The sequence below is a fragment of the Pogona vitticeps genome, chromosome 3, assembly GCF_051106095.1.
Source record: "Pogona vitticeps strain Pit_001003342236 chromosome 3, PviZW2.1, whole genome shotgun sequence".
NCBI lineage: Eukaryota > Metazoa > Chordata > Lepidosauria > Squamata > Agamidae > Pogona > Pogona vitticeps.
The window spans coordinates 245,289,186-245,310,236 of record NC_135785.1 but is presented as its reverse complement, the minus strand read 5'-3'; the positions used below and the strand labels follow the sequence as shown (position 1 = coordinate 245,310,236).

The 21,051-nt window shown below is 40.0% G+C and overlaps 1 protein-coding gene across 3 annotated transcripts in view; it reads right to left on the bottom strand.

Annotated features, from left to right (window-relative positions):
- The window catches only part of EXPH5 (exophilin 5), an 80,794-nt gene extending 64,278 nt beyond the window's left edge, over positions 1–16,516 (bottom strand). The window contains exon 1 of one of the 3 annotated variants that reach the window (XM_072993663.2): positions 16,275–16,516. Coding sequence is in view for 2 of the 3 variants with exons in the window: in XM_072993664.2 (XP_072849765.2) it covers positions 1,973–2,094 (122 nt within the window). In the remaining variant the exon portion in view is untranslated. Of the gene's footprint in view, positions 1–1,972; positions 2,357–16,274 lie in introns of those variants that run through there. The other 2 variants (XM_072993664.2, XM_020803150.3) reach the window with 2 other exon arrangements.
- Between the last annotated feature and the right edge of the window lie 4,535 nt (positions 16,517–21,051).

Here is a 21,051-nt window from a genome sequence, read left to right as displayed (position 1 = left end):
CGAGGCTCCTTGCCCCACTCTACCCCAAGTTAAGACCCCTCTCCCAAAGGTCCAGCAGTACACCCCATTCCAGTTACTAATGGTGCAACAACAGCTTCAATGCCTTATGTGTCATGCAAGTTATACAGGGCAAAGTCCTCCAGGGAGAAAAACACGTATCTTGTGAGCAAGCTTAAAAGAGCAACTAAACTCAGGAAATAGCTGGACAGTCTTCTGACAGTATTTTTTTTTCTTTTGTGTCAACATCAGCCTGGTACAATACACAAACCTCATGAACAAGAATTGCACACAACTTCTCAAATCTATTTTAGAGGGAAGCTGATCCCTAAACTCCCAATGTACCCGGCATATCTGATTTTAATTCTGTGACTCATGTTAACAAAGTTCAGATGTGTCTCCTACATAACAGGAGACAGACAAATGATTAAGATTATTTTCATAGGTAAATATATCTCATATATATGTTCCTATAGATGTCTGCAATAAACTTCATCATGTAAATAGGACTGATTTTCAAGGATCTGTGCACAGGAAGGTTGCAAAAGCTTAAGTGGTATACTTGCTTACCTAGCAGCAAGCTGCACTTAACTCAATGGGACTGACTTCTCAGTATGTATGTACAGAATTGCACTGTCAAAGTTGAGCCTCACAAACAATTCAGCACATGGGAACTGGAGAGATGATCTTGTCATACACCTGCCCCAGACCAAGTTAAGCCAGGTCTGTGCTTTCATACAGTTGCACAAGATGTGGTTTTGACACTGACATTTACAGTGATTTGTCTTGGCACACCAAGGTCAAATTATGAGCATGCCAGTTTATGCACATACCTGGCTTATAATTAGGTCAAAGTGCTTGGAGTTAGTATAACCTATGATTTCTAGTTCAGTGGTTTAGGTACTGTATCTGGTTGCGAAGCCAGAGGTTAGGAGTTTGATTCCCCACGGTGTCTTGTCCCAGAGCGCCTCCCAGAAGAAGAGTATGGAACACCCTGAAAAGGATCACCATGTCAGAATTGACTTGATGGCTCATGCTGATGATTGCCCTTTCTTTGAAATAAAGCTTCATTATTTTTTAATTAAACATACCTCCTAGTGGTGTGTACATTCCATATAAGTGGCTCAGGGAAAGGCCCACGGAATCCCATTTGAGTTCACAGAGAAGGATGTCCCGCCAACAGTTGTTTTCCCAGAATTGCATCCAAGATAGACTCTAATAGTCTAATACATCTTTTTAAAAAACCTGGCACCCTCCAGTTATTTCAGATCACATCTTTCACCAGCCTTTCAGCCATGCTGGCTGAGAATAAAAGTTGTAGTCCAACTCATGTGGAAAGTGGCAGATTACAGAAAGTTGCAATCAATGCTGCTGTTCTTTTCAAATCCAGATTGCCTTTATTTTAAGTACATCTTTTGAATTTCAGCATCCAGCCCTCAAATTAATTAAACAGTAATTGAAAATAAAAATCAGTGTCTGAGCATTGGCAAACTGATTACAGTATCTCCAATTATTCCCTCTCCACCATTAGCTGAGATATCAACATATCTGCTTCAAGGTCAAGGTGTTTGTTAACAAGAACTACCTCTCTTGCAAAATAAATAAATAGCAATTGAGAAACCAGTTTCCATTAAAATCCTCAAATATGTTTTGTGTAATCTTGTGACTCTACAATCTTGTGCAAAGATTATAAAGTTCACAAACTGAAGTAAGACTAAACAGGAGTGGAAGCAAACTTAGCTGCAGGCGCACAAATAAAAAGTTTGATCCATTAATTCCTTGGTGCTTGGGATCGAGGCGAGATTAAAACAGTTGTTATCACGTAAAGATCTACACCGCAGGATTTTTTTTCTCCGCGTGTCCTCCTTCCTACACTTTGCGCCGCCTCCTAAACACTTTTGCAGCTCCTGAACTCCAAGCACGTCAAGAAGGAAACGCATGCAAAAAGCGGAGGGATTAAGCCAAATCAAGGTACCTGATCCTCTCTTTTTCTGCCTTCTTCAGCTGTGCGTCCCGCTCCAAGACTTGGAAAATCTGCTTCGCTTCCTCCTCGTTTAGAAAACTCAAGTCTATCCCGCCTCGAGGGGCCCGATTCATTGTGGACTGGGCGCTACGGTGGTTAGCAAGAGCCGGCCTTGACCCTTTGACTCCGCAGGTTGCGTAAAGGCATCGTCCCCAAACACCAAGCCCTTGCCTCGCCGATCGGATCCCCTCAGAACCAAGGGTTTAAAATGTGCATTATGACTCCACTCCTTTTTCCGGGATTGGTACAGGACGCACTCGAGTAGGCAGTAGGAGCGCAACTCCAGGAGAACAGCCCTCACCTGGAGAAAAGAGGCACCGGGTTGAATGACTGCACGCTCGGCTAATCAGGGCGAGGGCGCCCGAGGCTGAAAGGCGGGACCGTGCCAATCCCTCGTTGGCGGTGAGGTGGGGCCTCCCTTCCCCCCCCCCCGGTAGCTGAGGGGGAGGAGGCGGCGTGGGGTGTAGTAAAACGCCTCATCTTTTGGGTTGAGGAGCAGGCCCAGCTGTATTCTCCTCCTCAAATGTTTGCTTTAAAAGTCTCAAGGGAGGAAAATGTTTGCCATGGCCAGCTGCAGTTGTAAAATTGTGAGAGATGGGACGTACATTCAAAGGAATATGTGTGTTTGTAACTCTATCGTAGGTCCCTCGCAAATTTAGTGTTGGATGCACACCTGTTAGTAGACATGTGGGATGGTTCTAGGGGGAAAAATGCTAGATGATTCAGTGATTTAGGTATTTGGCTACAGAGCTAGAGGTTGGGAGTTCATTTTCCCCTTGTGCCTCCTTATCAGGAGCTGAACTCAGTGGGCCATAGGGTCCTTTCTAGCTCTGTACTTCTAAGATGGCAACAACACAATGATGATTAGCTGGCTGGATAGCTCAGTGGTTTAGTTATCTAGTTGCAGAGCCAGAGATTGGGAATTCAATTCCTCAGAGGGCCTCAGCTATCTTGTGTGGCCTTGGGCAGAGCTGCACATTCTGAGGTCACCCCCAGAAAAAGGGAATGGGAAATGACTTCCAAGTCTTCTCTGCCTAGGAAACCCTGGAAAGGGTCATCATAAGCCAAAACTGACTTGATGGCACATGATTATGAATAATGGTTTAAGGGCCGATCTTTAAAAGCAAAACAGCCATTCTCAAAAAGAAAGTGGTGATGCCTATATATTTGTGAGACACTTTATAGAGGAATTCCGTTGTTGTTTTGTTGTTTAGTTAAGTTGTGTCAGACTCTTCGTGACCCCATGGACCAGAGCACACCTGGCCCTCCTGTCTTCCACTGCCTCCCAGAGTTGGGTCAAATTCATGTTGGTAGCTTCAATGACACTGTCCAGCCATCTCGTCCTCCAACATCCCCTTCCCCAATTACAGTAAACACACTTTCCCAACATCAGGGTCTTTTCCAGGGAGTCTTCTCTTCTCATGAGATGGCCAAAGTATTGGAGCCTCAGCTTCAGGATCTGTCCTTCCAGTGAGCACTCAGATATTTCTTTCAAAATGGATATGTTTGTTCTCTTTGCAGTCCAGGGGATTCTCAAGAGTCTCCTCCAGCACCACTGTAATCTGTTGTTACATGCTGTCAAATTGGAACCAATTTATAGTAACCCTGATAGGGTTTGCAAGTTCAGTAAGTTTTAAGGAGTGGTTTTACCAGTTCTACAGCCTAGTGAGTTTCCATAGCTGAGCAGGGATTTGAACCCAGGCCTCCTGAGTCCTAGTTCATCGTTATCCATTACGCCACATTGGATATCTTTAAATAGCTGTACAGTATGCTTCTAATTTTTTAAGGGTTAAGCTACTGGACATCAAGCAAGGTTTATTATATTGTTTTCACTGATTGTGAATCATTTTGGGTCTTCCTCCACGGAGAGACTGGTGGTGTTTAAATTAAATAAATGTAGAGTAGAAGCACAAAACAGCCCAGTAAGAATTTAGCATGCTCAGCTATACCCTGGAGCCTCCGCATGTGAAAAGTGCAGAGGAGGTGCAGAAAACTGAACAAATGTAAGTAAGAGCGGAGATGGAATTTATGTGGTCAAAACCTGAATCTGCCATAAGGAAAAAGCTGGCTAGAATGCTGAACACCACTGCAATATTTTGTTGTCCCTGTTATGTGCCATGAAGGTCCTTCCAGCCCTATGAAGAATGTGTGACGTCCAAAAGGTCCTACCATCAACAGCCCTGCTTTGTTCTTTCAAACTCAAGCCTGTGGCTTCTTTTACAGAATCGAATGGATTTCAAGAACTTCTTTGTTTAGGGAATCTACTGTAGCTAGAATATCACTTCTCATTCCATATATAGTAAAAGTCTTGGTGCAATACTTTGCACATGACTTTGCTTAAATGGAAAATTGATGCTGTAGTCCTATTGTTATTGTATCCCTTGGGACCTCCGTCTTTAAAGTAGTAAATAAATAGAATAGAAAGTACAGAAACAATATTATCTGGTTATCAGAACAAACAAGAGGCAGTAAGTAACAGTAGAATGTTTTGTTGCATCATAATGAGATTTGACTGAGGCTTTAAGCCTCTGACTTTTAACACCTGCGACAGACATTTCAGAGAAAGTGTAACATAACTGGCGAGCGGCCACAGCAATAAATAAATATTCCTTTTGAACATAGGGATAATTTTTTTAAAAGCTCTGTCAACATAATACTAGAATCTGGGACCATCCAATGGTACTGAACAGTAGGGGAGTATTTCTGCATTCAGTGCAAGCTTGAACTATAGAACTTGCATGTGCATGGTATAGTGGTGCAGAATAGCTTTAGAAAAGGATTGGATCAATTTGTGGAGGATAAGGCTTTTGATCGTCACAATGGCTTTATTCTGCCTCAGAATATCAGTTGGTGGTATCATGCCGTGCTTTGGTCCTGTGAACATCTGACTGGCCTCTGTGCAAAAAGAGAATGCTAAAATACATATGCCTTTGATTTTATCCAACAGAGCTCTTCTTAAATCCTTATGATATGGCTTTACTGGATTGGAGATACAGCACTGCATGAGTCTAGCATCTTGACTTTGGCTTGGATAAAATTATCAAGAGGAAATGTGTTTCCAAAGCTTTGCTTTAACAAAGAATCACAGTTTATACCACAGTTAGGTGTGAAGTTGCTTTTGAACAGCAGTATTTAAACATCACTCTATAACTCACATAGGAACTAATAAACATAACAAATGTAAAAATGTCATACACTTTTGCAGACTTAAGTAGACATATGAACTTGAAGAGTCAACCAAAACATCTAAAACGGTAATAGTTTGTAACAGTATAAAACAGTCTCCGCGTTTGGACATGAAAGAGCCTACCACCAGACATAATTTAATATTGCTGCGGAGGACGCTGCTGACAAATGTGGTTTTAATGAACAGGCAAGCGTGAGAAGTTCTTCAACTACTAAATTGTTGCGTCTCTTCCTAACCTTGCACGTTTACCTATTATGGGAAAGTTTAAACCTCTTTTTTTCTTAGTGGAGGTTTTCAAAGTGTCAGAATTGCAAAAAAAAGTCTAGAAGGTACACTAAACAAAAGAAGGTGCAGTACAGGAAAGAAGGATCTAAAATATAAAATTAAATGTGCAGAACTGTGCAGCAATTAGCCCAGCGGTGGTGAAGAACTGCTGGATCAAGTTTGTTCCTGTTTGCATTAATTGCTATATTAGGTAACAGGGAAGATTAGAAAGTAGTGTGCTAGACAACTTTAATTATAAAGCCACACATTAAATTACAGAAGGAAAGTCATACTGTGACATAAATGTAAATAATGATATTCTTTTCTTTGCTGTAGATTGTAGGTCTTTTTTGTTGTCCTTGTTGCCGCAATTGAAAATAGACTGTTCCAAGTGGTAACTTCTGACAACAGAAAAATAAGAAATGTAATTCTGTCTTAATAGAGAGTGCCTTAACTGAGTGTTCTGATTACGAAAAGAAATGTGGGATGATTCCTGAATTCACAAGTCTTTCCCCCAATCATTTCCAGTTTAAGCTAAACAAAAACGTTTGTGATTGAATGACTGATAGGTTGAATGAATGAATGAATGAATGAATAATTAAATAAATAAATAAATAAAGCAATGCTCCCTCTGGTGATCTTCTAGAATAGTAAATAAATGACTCCACCACCAAGCACAGTTTAAACTCTAAGATAGTGGTGCGTAATCCGTGATCTTCCAGTTATTACAGGACTACAACACCCACCATCCTTCACAACTGGCTGTGCTGGTTAGGCCTGATGGGATCTGTACTTCAACAACATCTGGGTACCCACAAATTGCCCAGCTGTGTTGTAGACATTATTTTAATTCATCACTAGTAGCAGATCGTTGATCATAAAGTCTCCTTTGCAGACTCAAGTCAGTGAACATAATCGTATATGGTTGGTCCAGTGCATATTTAAGCTCATAATTTGTAAGCTCAGGGAAAGTTCGGTATGCATGTGCAGGAATAAATAATTAAAACTGAACAGAATGGAGTATTTGGAGTTTATGTACAGTTTTGTGTACACATGCTGGAGGAACCATAGACTTGTGATTGTAAATTTTCTACAGTTTCTCCATGTGAAGTGAGACAAACAGGGATTGAGCCAGCATTAATAAGAAACAGTTTCTGATATGGTAATAGATACTGTTATTTGTTTAGTAATCGGCAGCACTGAGATTCATAATTATTTTGTGCAGGATCTATTGATACTGGGTACCTGACATGGTGCCTATAGCTACATCCCCTGGTCCCCAGCAGGCTTCCTGCTCTTCTGACTGTTGAAATAAAGTTTCTATAAAAATATTTATTCTAACTGGTTATGGTGATGTAAAATAAAGGAAAATGCCACTGTGTCCTTGCACATCATCCATTTTCTGTCTGTGAAATGGTTATTTTATTCTGCTTTGTTTAAAAATTTGACTAGCATTTGAAGTTCAGGTCCTACTTTGCTAAAAGTTGGTTTAATGGATAGGCTTCCCTGTTTTGAAGAAGAGCATGACCTGTTCTTATGGGACATGGTAGTGCTGTGGGTTAAACCACTGAAGCCTCTGTGCTGCAAGGTCAGAAGACCAGCAGTCATAAGATCGAATCCATGCGACGGAGTGAGCTCCCATTACTTGTCCCAGCTCTTGCCAACCTAGCAGTTCAAAATCATGTAAATGCAAGTAGATAAATCGGTACCACCACGGTGGGAAGGTAACGGCATTCTGTGTCTATTTGCGCTGACCACGTGATCACGGAAACGGTCTACGGACAAACGCTGGCTCTACAGCTTGGAGACGTGGATGAGCACCACGCCCTAGAGTTGGACTAAATGTCAAGGGGAACCTTTACCTTACTATGGGCTATTCTTATTAGGGTGGCTGCATGTTCTTCACATTCTCTATTTGAAGACCTACCAGAAGACAGTTTTCAATTTTAAGTGCTATCCAGCTGTCCACGCCATTTCTAATTTCAGGACAGAAACCTATAACGAGAGATTGGGGACTTTGACGTTCACCATCAAGTTGGATAGTAGACTCAGCAACTGTGTCATCTGGTCACAGTCTTTCCTATTTGAGTGAGATATATTGTTTAAATTATAAAAAATACTGTATTGATAAATGTTGCATCTCTACCTCTAAATAAGTATAGGCATTTTTTTGGGTAAATTAATGTTCTCCTTTGCCTTCCTTTTTGGTGATGTGTAAGCAGACACCCTGATTCTTACCAGAATTTTGCAATATACTGTAATAACAAGAAGGTAAGCAACAACCAATTACAGTAAACACATTTACCACAGAATTGAAACTGAAAAGCTAAATTGAGAACAACAAGCGTATCATAAAACCTCATGATCTAGCTAAAGCAAAATATAGGATTTTGGACACGTTCCTTCAGATCCTGTGTTTAACTATCACTAGTTCATGAGTTTTTATGATGTGTTTGCTGTTATTGATTCAGCTTTTCAGTTTCAATTCTGTTTTAAATGTGTTCACAGTGTCTGTTCCCTCCCTGCCCAATAACTACTAGTCTCTGAGCTTCTTTAATTTGCTTTCTCTGGAATGAGTGTTGGGGCAGAAAATTGGATTCAGAATTACTGTTTTGGCTTTCAGAGCATTGCTCTCTCAAAATTCTAAGTGCTCCTGCTGTATTAGTGAATTTGGGGACCCCTAGCTAGTAGATCTCAGTTTGTTTACAGCAAGGTGCTCTAATATCCAGTGGTTTAATTCACTTAATTAATAAATGTGCTGTCCCATCTTTGCTTTCTGTCATTCTCTCTGTCCATTTATCTTTTCCTCCTGAACCATTTTGCCTAGGAGAGAGGTACTGTGTTGTGTAAGTGGCCACCATAGACTCATGAGAGTTGCAGTCCAAAATGACCAGATGGCAACATGTTGGAGAAAGTTGCATTGAGGAAGGCTCAAAACTGGAAATGCTTAACTGGCCATGAAACAAGGATGGCAAAAGTCTCAAAAGATAATGGAAGGAAGAAAGCAGGCAACATCAGAAGAAGGTGAGTTAAAGGAAATCTGGCAAGGGATGCTATGTCCAGGGTGATGTAAGGGACCAGGGAGATCCAGTTTCAAATCCAACTCAGCCATAAGGTTAACTGGAATCCATAAATCTCAAAAGGTTGCATACCCTTTTTAATACTTGTTATAGCCCTAATAAAGATATTGCCCTAATATGAATTTTGGCCAACAAGCTCCCTCTGGGTATTTTGTAAGACTCACTTAGTGAGCTTGGGCAAGGCACTATCTCGCAGCCTAACCTATTTTATAGGGTTGTTACGGGGATAAAACAGACGAGGAACGATGCCCTGTACAATCCGGAAGAATGGGAGGATAATAAAGTCATAAAGAAATAAGCTTGGCATTTATTCAACCAAATCCTGTTTTTATGGGCACATTTCTATATCTGTTGAAAAAAACAACAACCACTCAGCAGCTGATGCTGCTTAATATTTTTGTTCTGAATATACATTACGTGCAGTATTTGTTGTTAAAGAAGTTGAAATATAGAGGGTGAAAATGCTAACAGACCTAGCAATCAACAACTTTAGAAGAGGTTTAGGAGGGATTAAGGTCTGAAAATATTATATTTCTCCAATACACATTAATCCCCTTACTATGAACCCCACTTACTCTTTGCCACCGGTCAATATTGTTGTCTATAATAATAATCTAAACAGCTACTTGTAATTCTTAATAATTTAATAATGGTCAAAGAGAAACTTTATCATCAGGTGGTACAATTGATTTCTAATCTTCTAGAACAAAATTCCTGCTGTCAGTGGGAGAATTTAACAGACATAAGCCCTGGGCCTGTTGCCATGGCTTTAAAAATCCCCCAGCTTTTGTGAGAATTCTTTTGAAATAAGTAATAATTTATAACTTTTGCCTTGCAGATTGTAATGCTAACTAGTGGTGCACTCCAATACATGGATATGCAAGTCATGCTATGTAAGGGGACGTCCTCGAGAAAACCCTTGGCAGGCCATTTAGCCCCTGCCCATTCCCCAGGGAGTGTCGTAGCACAGAAAAACCATCAGAAACAGAGACTGGATAGCCTAACCCAAATGAAGGTGCTGCTAGGCAATACGATGGAAGAAGCACCAGTTAGCAAAGGTGGTAGGGAAGGCACAGAGCAATTATTGAAAGGAGAGAAGGGGCCTAGCTGGGAGGTGGGCGATATAAAAGGCACCCTAGCAGAGATAGAGAGCAAGTTGGAGTGGGGGAAAGGAGACAAAAGAACAGGTATCCTCAGAGAGGAGGAGGAGGAGAAGGGAGCTTGGAGAAATGCTCAGGAGGAATTTGGAGAGGCGTATAATATAGCAGAAGACATAGAAGAAGACCCTGAACCAAAAGGAGAATGGGATTAATGGCGGTTGTGGGTTTTTTGGGCTCTTTGGCCGTGTTCTGAAGGTTGTTCTTCCTAACGTTTCGCCAGTCTCTGTAGCCGGCATCTTCAGAGGACAGCACTCTGTGCTCTGGTGTAGTTGGCTTTGGGAGTGTAGTTGGCTGCCAAAGCCAACTACACCAGAGCACAGAGTGCTGTCCTCTGAAGATTGCTGGCCACAGAGACTGGCGAAACGTTAGGAAGAACAACCTTCAGAACACAGCCAAAGAGCCCGAAAAACCCACAACAACCATCAGATCCCTAATGAAAGCCTTCGAGAATACAAAATAAAATTGGTTGTTTAGGCAGAAACAGTCCACCGAAGTAGAAGAAAGGCTGGTAGTCAACAAGCCACAGTGCACAAGCGACAGAGGGCACCTGCCCCCTCTTCTGTTTTTCTCATTAACAGAAGTCTGAATACACTAGGTACAGAAATGCATCTTGGATCTGCATGCGTATAAACCATACACAAGAATTATAGATATCTAATTCTGCAGACTGTACTATTTACAACTCTTAACTCAAAGCATTTCACTTGTCACAACTTCCTGCCAATACTGGAAATAACATAAAACCATCAGAACTCGTAGCCATTGATAGTTCTTTTCCTCCATGGATTTTTCTAATCCACGTTTAAAGCCATCCAAACTGGTGGCCATCACCACTGTATCTTGTAGCAAACTCCATAGTTCAGTGCTGTTCAAAGAACTTTTTGTTGTTGCTGTATATACTGAATCTCCCATGACAGAGCTTCCGTGGATAACCCTGAGTTTTAGCACAATGAGAAAAAAAGGGGGCAATCTCTGCCCACTGTACCCACATCATGCAAAATGTTATCATGTTTTCCCTTGCTTGTATTTTTTTCTAAGCTAGGATCACTGTTGCAGCCAGCATTCTGTATTAGAGACAATCCTTGGTTTAGTGTATTGAGGCAGTTGTGTTTTAAAAAATAATTAGCTCTTAATATCCACTGCCTCCAAGCATCATACTGCAAGAACAATATATATTGTAGAAGTACAGCATAGCTTCCTAATGCTAAAACTGACAACACAGTTATGTTACCTATACTGTACATGCAATATTTGACATATTTGCCAGCTGTGGGTGTTGAATACCAGAAAAGCAAATAGGAAATGTGTGGTTATAAAGATATCTCTGATTCTTGTTTATCAAAGGTGGTTCTGTTTAAAGTATAGTTAGGGGCCAAATTCTGCTCTCATTCCATAGGGTCATTTGTCTGAAGAAGTTATAATTAATTAATCTGAAGGAAATAATGATAATGGAATAATAAGTGGTATTTCTTAACATCTTTCAAAACTCCCCTTCATGTTTGTTCACACAGAAGTGGCATTTGATATTTTGCCCATTCACAAAATCTGCTATTATTACATTTTGAATAAGATTCTAAAATATAGGCACTTAGGATGGTTTTGTTAGGCATATCTGCCCTGGAATTCTGAGCATTGTAGCATGTTGAGAATCTTGACATTTTCTATGATAGCTTCCAACTTCCTTCACAGAACTACGACTCCCAGAATTCCTTGGGAGAAACATGGGCATAAACCAGTTATACAGTAGAATCTTTATTCCCCCGCCCTCTTTTTTTGTTGCTGCCCCTTCCGGTTTTTTAAAATCGGTTTTTCAAAAGTACAGTATATGCATTTAGGAATGAACAAAGGACAAGGGAAAAGGGAAAAGGGAAAAGGAAAGGGCGGGAAAAGGATAAAATTCCAGAGGAGGGAAAATATTCTTACATCCGCTTATACACTTATATTGCAATTATATTAAAAAGTGAAATCATACAAAAGAAAATCAATTATAGTAACTAGTCTTCCATTCCCTTGGATCATCTCTTTCTTTTTCTTCTTAATTTTAAGCTTATTAACTTAAAAATTTAATTTAGCATTTCCATCATATAGGATTGCTATACATCCGGTCATCTTCAGTCAAGATAATATTAGTGCTCTAAAAGTAAATTCCATCTTACCTATATTTTCTTATTTTGTCCCCGCCTATCTTCAAAGTACTGCCTTTGGTCACATACTCAACAAACAGTAGATAAACTATCAGTTCTAGTTTCTAATCTACCATGTTTCCCTGAAAATTATTTTATGGCGATGTTTTATTTTTTTCATGTACAACAATCTACATTTATTCAAATACAGTCATGCCATCTTCTTCTGGTTGTTGCACAGTGGTGGAGGGCAGGGTTTCACTTAACTGCGGCTTATTTTTGGAGTAGGGCTTATATTACGAGCATCTTGAAAAATCATACTACGGCTTATTTTCAGGTTAGGTCTTATTTTCGGGGAAACAAGGTAGGTATGCCCCTCCATGTCTCCTCCTGTTCATTGTTCTCCCTTGCAGTTCATTCAACATTAGAGGCTATTGTCTGCCTTCTCTAGTACTTCCCAGTTTCCCTTGGTTTCTCTTCTTATGTCACAACCAGGCAGCTGAGCAACATAGTTGAAATGGAATGTATTGGATTGGAGAAACAGGAAATGCAGGACAATGGGTTTGATCTGGATTAAGGCCATAATTAACGGGACATGGTGGCGCTGCAGGTTAAACTGCAGAAGCCCCTGTGCTGCAAGGGACAGTCGTAAGATCGAATCCATGCGACGGAGTGAGCTCCTGTCATTTGTCCCGGCTCCTTTGCAGTTCGAAAGCATGTAAATGTGAGTTTGGAGTTCCCACGGTGGGAAGGTAATGGCATTCCGTGTCTAGTCATGCTGGCCACGTGACCACAGAAACTGTCTATGGACAAACGCTGGCTCTACAGCTTGGAGATGGAGTTGAGCATTGTGCCCTAGAGTCGGACACGACTGAACTAAATGTCAAGGGGGACCTTTACCTTTACCTAAAGACATAATTACAGGGGGACGTGGTGGCGCTGCGGGCTAAACCGCAGAAGCCTCTGTGTGCTGCAGGGTCAGAAGACCAGCAGTTGTAAGATCGAATCCACGCGACGGAGTGAGCTCCCGTCACTTTGTCCCAGCTCCTCGCCAACCTAGCAGTTCGAAAGCATGTACATAAATGCGAGTAAATAAATAGATACCATCTCGGTGGTAAGGTAAACAGAGTTCCGAATCTAAGTCGCACTGGCCATGTGACAACGGAAACTTCCTTCGGACAAGCGCTGGCTCTACGGCTTGGAAACGGAGATGAGCACCGCCCCCTAGAGTGGAACACGACTGACTAAAATGTCAAGGGGAACCTTAACCTTTACCTTATAATTACTGTACATACTTTCTACTTGGGAGTAACTGTGCAATCCTGTATGTGTCTACTAAAGAGTAAGGCCCACTGTGTTCACCACTCCCAAGTAAGTGCAAATAAACTTTAAGCTTGATTCTCACTGAACCAGCTGGGCTTGCTCACCATACATGCCCAGAGTGCAGTGAATGTTAGTTCTTCTTAATTTCCTTTGAAACCAGTGGGAAAGGCTCGGTTGTATGTAACAAAATACATCCAAAAGGCAATTCTGATCCAAGATAATTGAACTTCTTGCTATAGTATATCTCAGGCTCGTGTTACTTAAACAACCAAAGCTATCTTCAAAACATTCTGAAATGACATCTACTTTTAAAATAATAATTTTAAAATTTATCCTTTCTCTGGGCATTTATGCTTTATCTGGAAAAATAATGGGACTCCAAAATGTCTTAACAACTTGAAATTAAAATACAAAGATAATCAAAATTGTTAAAAGAGTAAAAACAGAATTAAGGTTATACCAGTGAAAAGAAACAACTGGCCCCTTTAGTTTAATTGCCAAGGACCTGTTTGAATTAAAAAGTTCTATGTCTGCTTGCAAAAGACCAAAGAGGAGAATAGTTTAGCATTGCTTGACAGAATCTTCTAGTCTAGAAGCTAGAAGCAGCCGCAGAGAAAACCCTTCCCAGCGTCCTCACCAAATGTGTCACTGAGGGACCAGTCTGCTCCAAAAACCTTTAGAGAAAAGTAGACTTACAAGGGAAAACATGGTATTTCAAACTGTAGTTGAAACAATCACAACAAGTTAAACTCTTGCGTAAGATCCTTGTTGATACTGGCAATCTTTGCATAAGTAGATACTGCAGTGAGATAGAACACCTGGCTGCTGAGCCAGAGGTGGAGAGTTTATTTATTAATTTTTTATTTATTTAACATATTTTTATCCCATCTTTCTTCTTAAAAAGAACCCAGGGCAGCTTACATAATAAAACATGCAATATTTAAAGGCTAAAAACAGTACGAATACAAATATTTTAAAAATAATTAAATATTACATTTAAAACAGGTAATCAAATCAATATTAAAACACATTTAAAATAACAGAGTACAACAATCCATTAAAAAACTCCTCTCAGACCACCAGTTGTTAAGGGAAAGGCAGCCTGAAGAGAAAAGTCTTTGACTGCTTGTGGAAGGACAGCAATTGATTGTCTAGCGTGCCTTGTAGAAGAAGAGCTAATCTGTGTGTTCCTGAGCAAACTGAATAGGGTCTGATTCCAAGGGCATTTATCCTGCTGTTTGGTCCATTGCGGGGACAGTCTGGTTCCTTCCTTTTTCTGGTGATTATTACACACCATAATCACTGGAACGAACCAGCTCACCCCCAGAACCTTTCTGGGCCCCTATAAGAGGCATCTCATTTTTTTGTGTGAGTAGGAACATTTTAGTTTTGTTCATTTCCAGCTTGAATGATTGCTAGTAATCAACCAAACTGAGCCCTGCAGCAGTCAAATTGCCTACTATTGTCAATTTCTCATATTATAAGCCAGTCAAGTTGGGATACTGGGAAATTAAAGACTTTCTCTGAATTATTTACACTATAATGGGGTAGCACCTTTGTACTGTGTCACTTATAAAAATAATTTTAAAAAATCAAAAACTTCCTCCAGGAAGCTGGAGGAGATAGGAGGCGGCAATTAGTCCCCCCCCCTTTGGTGACCCTTCTTAAAGGTCAGGTCAGGAATTTGCCCATAGCCAAACCCACTGCCACACCTGAGTAGTCTGTACATATAGCAAACCTTGGAAAGGTTTGCTATAAGTTGGAATTGACTTCATAGCGTACTGCATAATAATTATTATTACTATTTTGGCACAAAAAATAGCTCCTTGAAGATTTCTCAGTTCCCTTAAGAGATTTTTGACTTCAAGATACCAAATTTTGGGGGCAATTTGAACAAAACGTAATTTGTACAAAGTTACTTTTTGTGTACATGTTGTGTGTTTTTTCCTTTGTGAAGCTAGTGACACTCAGAGTAAGCACCCAATATCAGTCTGATTGAATAATAATAATAAAAAATTCCAGTACTGTTTCACATAACAAGCAAAAACGCTGTGTAAATATCAGTATGCACACTTTTTGAGGGGAAAGGCTGTCTTGTATGGAAGAGAAAAAAAAATCAGAAATTTGTAATTGACTACATAGGGACAAATCAAGTTAGGATCCACATCTGTGATAAAACTCCCTATTGTACATTATTTAGTAAAGTTTAGACAAATGGGACTTTAAAAGATTAAAATAATAATTAAAACATACACATATTTTAAAAAAGCAATAAATTAAAATAATACAGACTTTTTATGAGATCTTACAACAAAAAACCAGAAATTTGTCCACAAACTCGATGATGGTTTGGTTTATAGTTGCTGATAAATACTTCATACTTTAAAGGAACATGAAATGGCAAGACATGGAATTATCATCAGATCCCTAAATATAATAAACAGCAAGCTGCACAGTCCCAGGATATCCCCAGAAGGGTATGGTAAATGACTTCTGAGTACTCTTTACCTGGAAAACTCTGAAAAGAGTCACCATAAGTAGACTCGACTTGATGATGCATATTAATCTCTGTGGTCAGCACTTAAGTTGTCCATACATCGTGAAATATATTGAAAATAAAGCAGTGCAGGCTAATAAGATGTGAGTACAGATAATAGTTTTCCTCTAGCTGCCACATTCTGGAATAGGGTTGCAGTTCAGTGGTAGGATATACACTTCACATCTAGGAAATCCCATTTTAAAAGCCTTAACATCACTAAATTTAAAGAGGGTGACCAGAAAAGACTTCCACTACCACATTGCCAGAGCTGGTGGCAGTTAGAGTAGCAATACAGAACTAAAATGGATTACTGGTCTGTCTCAGAAAGCATCAGCAGAAGATTCAAAAGAGTTTTAAAGGTAGCGCAAAGCAGAAGGATTACATCTGATTGCTGGATCTAATGGTCACACAACTATGTGATTGCCACTTTTGTTAATACCTCTAACAGACTTTATTTTAGGATAATTTTTTACTTTTTCAAAGTTAGATTATATTTCTTCAGCCATAAAGCACCTACCAAAGCTTAACTAGATGTTTTTCATTCTGACTGATCCATCAGAAAAGTTGCTGTAACTAACCTTTCTCAGTACGTTTCTGTCAGCTGTCAAGAAAAGACTTGGATCCAGGAATCAGACCTTAACATGGATGCTGGGTCTTCTCCGTATCTCTGTTCTCATCAGGCGAATGTTTTTAGATAAGTATAACGTGTCTGTCACCCATACCTTGCAGAACTTTTCTTGTCAACTTTCTTGAATTAGGAGTTATAGCTTTTGCTCACAAACAGGAAGTTCAGTTTCCACAGGCTTAGCAAAAACTACATAGTCCCACAACACCTACTTAATTAAGAGTCTAGGAGCAAAAAGACAAAAGGGGTGGAGCAACACCCAAAGATAAAAGCAAAGTAGGTCATTTTAAAGGATGACAATTAGGAGGTGAAGCAATGGGCTTGGCTTTTATTTTGCAAACTGGAGATTAAGAAAGCTGATTTGTGTTTTGATAAATTGCAGCACAGTTTCTTATAGTCCCTCAAGAAAACAGATTTAAGGAATAGGCAGTTGTTTCGGGTTGGTCCACCTCTTTTTACATTCATTCTTCTCCCTCCTTCCAAGCTTTTAAAATAATTGATGTCACACATTTCTTCAAGGTTTCCCTGAGAGCATTAAGGGGTTTTTGAATATTAAATTATTCTGCAGAATATTTAAGCTGGTCCTAGCCTTCAGGCTGAAGCTGGAGTAAAGCATTTTCACCAGAAATAGATGACATTCATGTTGACTGAGACTTGGAAGGGCGGGTAAATATGTGATCACATGGAAGGTTATCCCAAGTTGACAAGGAGTTCTCTGTACCACACCCTGATACTTACATTGCTGTAATTGTTCACACAGAAATATGTCATTATCCCGAGGAATTGCTTTTCAAGTGTCCATCATACAGACCCCTTTTCAACTGTACATCATACAGACCCCTTCCCCTCTCACCCTTTTCTGCCACCCTCTTTCCTGTCCGTTTCAATGACATTCAGATCCTTTCTTTTGGATTTTTTAAATGATGTTTAGCATGTGAAATAGTTCTGTATTGACAGGACATGGCAAGTATTTGAATCACTGCTATATCAGTTTAGTGCTATAGTGCTAAACAAGAAAGATAGATAGATAGATAGATAGATAGATAGATAGATAGATAGATAGATAGATAGATAGATAGATAGATAGATAGATAGATAGATAGATGATAGATAGATAGATAGATAGATAGATAGATAGATAGATAGATAGATAGATGATAGATAGATAGATAGATGATAGATAGATAGATAGATAGATAGATAGATAGATAGATAGATAGATAGATAGATAGATAGATAGATAGATAACTATAATTTACAAACTGCATTGCAGTTGAGTCCTTATTGGTGGGAGCAAATGGTAAGCAAAAGCAATAGAGCTCACTTCCAAGCCATGCCTCACTCATCAAAATGCCATATGGACACACCTAACAGCTGCCAATACAGGCAATCACACAAGCCAAAAACAAGCCAAAATAACATGAGTGGAAATGCTACCACTAACTAACTAACTAACTAACTAACTAACTAACTAACTAACTAACTAACTAACTAACTAACTAACTAACTAACTAACTAACTAACTAACAAATAAATAAATTAATACATAAATAAATAAAAACCCTGACAGCTAAACAAAATATAGTACATACTGATATCAAAATATTGACTCTACTTGTGGTTAGCACCATTGTGTTGATGGGATAAATACTGAAAAGAACAGTGAGAAACATGGTACAGACAGTGGGGGAAATGCCTGTGTAGTTGGTCCCTAAGAAAGAATTATACTTACATGTATAGATGTGTTGCTGTGGGGTGAGGCCAAGATTATCCTTATGTGAAGAAGAGAGAAGAGTGCCCAAGCCCTTGCTGGCAGGCCCTCTCATCTCCCCATGGAACCTGTTGATTCGGGAGAAACCTTGATGTTAGGGGAGGAGGCCAAGAAAACAGAAAGTCCAGGAAATTAAAAAAGCCTGAGAATGTGAGAACAACCTCTGGAGAGGAAAGAGGAAACGGGCAGGGAAAAGGATCAAAAGGCAGGGGAAGAGAAGAAGGGGGAGGCAATAATGTTGACAGAACAGAGGAAAACATCATACAGAAAAGGGGAAAAGCAGAACCAGAAAAAGAAGAGGAGGAAGGGTGGAAATTTGCAGTAGAGGAACAAGGAATAGACTCATCTCTGGTGGAAGTTTTGAAGGAAAAGAGAGAGGAAGTACTGGGAGAAGGGGAGTATATACAAAAGGAGGATGCTTGGCTAAGGAAACTCATCACCTTGAGGGTTCCCAAGGCCGAAGCAGAACACCTCTGTAAAGCTGTGACTCCCCTTCTAGGGAGAAAGAGGAGGGAAAAACAGCAACAAGTAAGAGAAAGAGAACTGCTAAGACCATCTGGCAAGGGCGATTCATCCTGGCCCAACACCAGGGAGAAAGGTTGCCTGACCCCTTGCTGTTTTGAGAGGACAAGGGACAGGGGAAAGATTTACCTCAACTGTCACTATTGTTATTGAGTAAGCCATCCCTTTTACAACCATCCTGGCTGGGGTCAACATGGACTAGCCCAGCCACCGGCATCTGAACAAAGACATGTCCGTGGGAAGTTCTTAATAGTAGTACTGTAGTTCCAAATTGTTTGAATGATAGACTTAAGTTCTGTTTCAATAAACCCTGTTGGTTTTGATAAAAACCTGCCTGGTGTGATGGAACAAAATATAGAGGAGGGACTCCTGTTAGTACCTGCAGTAGCTGGTGAGGTGGGTGGCACACCTTACAATTATATTCCTGAAAATAATGTACAGATGTGAAAACTGAGTAGTAAAAAAATCTGACAGGAAAAATGCTGTCTGTAGGGGAGGGCCAAATAGCATTCTTCTCCACCCAAAAATCCACATTGAAAAAAGTCTTCATATAAGTTTTATGCCTTTTTCTGGCATTTTACATTTTTCAGTTAGATGCTGAGTGTGGGAAGTATATGTTTGGGCTAAAATTCCTCAGCTACTCAGGATTCCAGCTTCTAGTTACAAGGATGGTGGCCACTGACATGTCACAGAAAAATAATATACAGCTAAAATTTTATAACATATTATGTCAACATTATGTTTAATTGACATAAAATTGCATATACAAGTTTATATGTACAGATGCAAAGTTAAACAGAGTTGCAGTGTGAGAGGAAAGAGAGAGAATGTGGAATTATCTATATTTGGGCATCAGAGGGAACCCAGGAAGTTGTGTTGCTGGTTTAAACAGTTTAAACAGAGATGTTATAACAGATAAAAACATTTCCTGTCCTTGGAGTTGCATACTATCATCTATAATTATGCATTCCTGTTTTTGACACTTTGTACTTTGGAATTATCACTTAGAGTAATAAAAGTAATTATTTTATTATTTGCGCGAGAACCACTTTAGTGATTACCCTGTTTTTTCACAAGTAATACAGCTTTATGGTTTGTTACAAAGATTCACTTTGTGTTCTTTTTTGAACCTCAGCCAGTGAACTGGGACAAATGTTCCCCTAAAAGTCCACCTTCCTGGAATTAAAAATGCAGGAACACTAAGTGTTGTTGTATTATTTCTAACATGTTTTTAAATGTGGGTTTAAATAATGCCAATTTTAATGCAGGGGTGGGTGATCGCAACACGACCAAGAACCCCTTTTAAAATTTGCCAACAGCCTAGTGGTTGCACACCCAAGAATGGAGTTAAAAGGGCAAATTTGCATATTATTGTTAGGCACTCAGAGGCAGCCACTGCCCTCAAACAGCAGATTTTGCAGTACCAGTGTATTTTTGCCATCTATCCATGGCATGGATCCACATGAATTTTAATGTAAGCTCATCTCCAAATCATTGCCCATCTCCATTTCCTCGGTTGTGTCAGTGGCGTGAGAGGTTGGACTGGAAGGTTCTTTGAAGTGGCATATTTTCTCCCCACTTGTACTCTGCAAGGAGCTGTCCATGGAGTGCTCATGGTGTTGATGATGAAGATGAGGCTTGCCAGGTCTCAGAAAATGAGCTGCTGTGCCAGGAAATGGCTGGGCTCCCCTGAATCTCCAGGCCAGGCAAACAAATGTGAGGAGCAGTGGTGGAAGGGAAGGAGCGAGTCTCGTTTATTGTTACAGGATGGCCATAGTCTTTGGCTACCCAACTCCAGCCCTCTCCGAATGGCACCAGGGCTCACTGGCTTCCTGTGTCTGTCCAACATGACATATAATATACAGTGGTACCTCGACTTACAAACATCTCCACTTATGAACATTTCAAGTTACGAACGGCTCTGTTCGCAAAATGTTGCTTTGACGTGTGAACAGAGCCTTGACTTGCAAACGAAAAAAAAAACACACCTTTCCTGCCCTTTTTTTGACCTAAGTTCATCTTAGGTCAAAAGAAGAAAAAAAAAATAAAAAAATTCTCCCCCTAGTGGTAGGGTACAGATTAACCAGCTTTGCATTAGTTCCTATGGGAATTAATGGCCCTACTTGCGAACAGTGCCTCGACATAAGAACAAAAAACAGCCGGTATGGATTGAATGATTTTCAATGCATTCCTATGGGAAATGGTGCTTTGCCTTACAAACATTTCGATGTACGAATGCCATTCCAATACAGATTAAGTTCATAAATTGAGGTACCACTGTACTTGCTTAGGAGCTCAGACAGGGAACCCACAATGCCTAGCTCACTCCCTCACACATGCATGGTGAAATATTATGTTCCCAATTCATGTGACATCACAAGGCCCCACACCATGACTTCACAAAGACACACCCCAGGCATTGGGCCCCAGATATAAT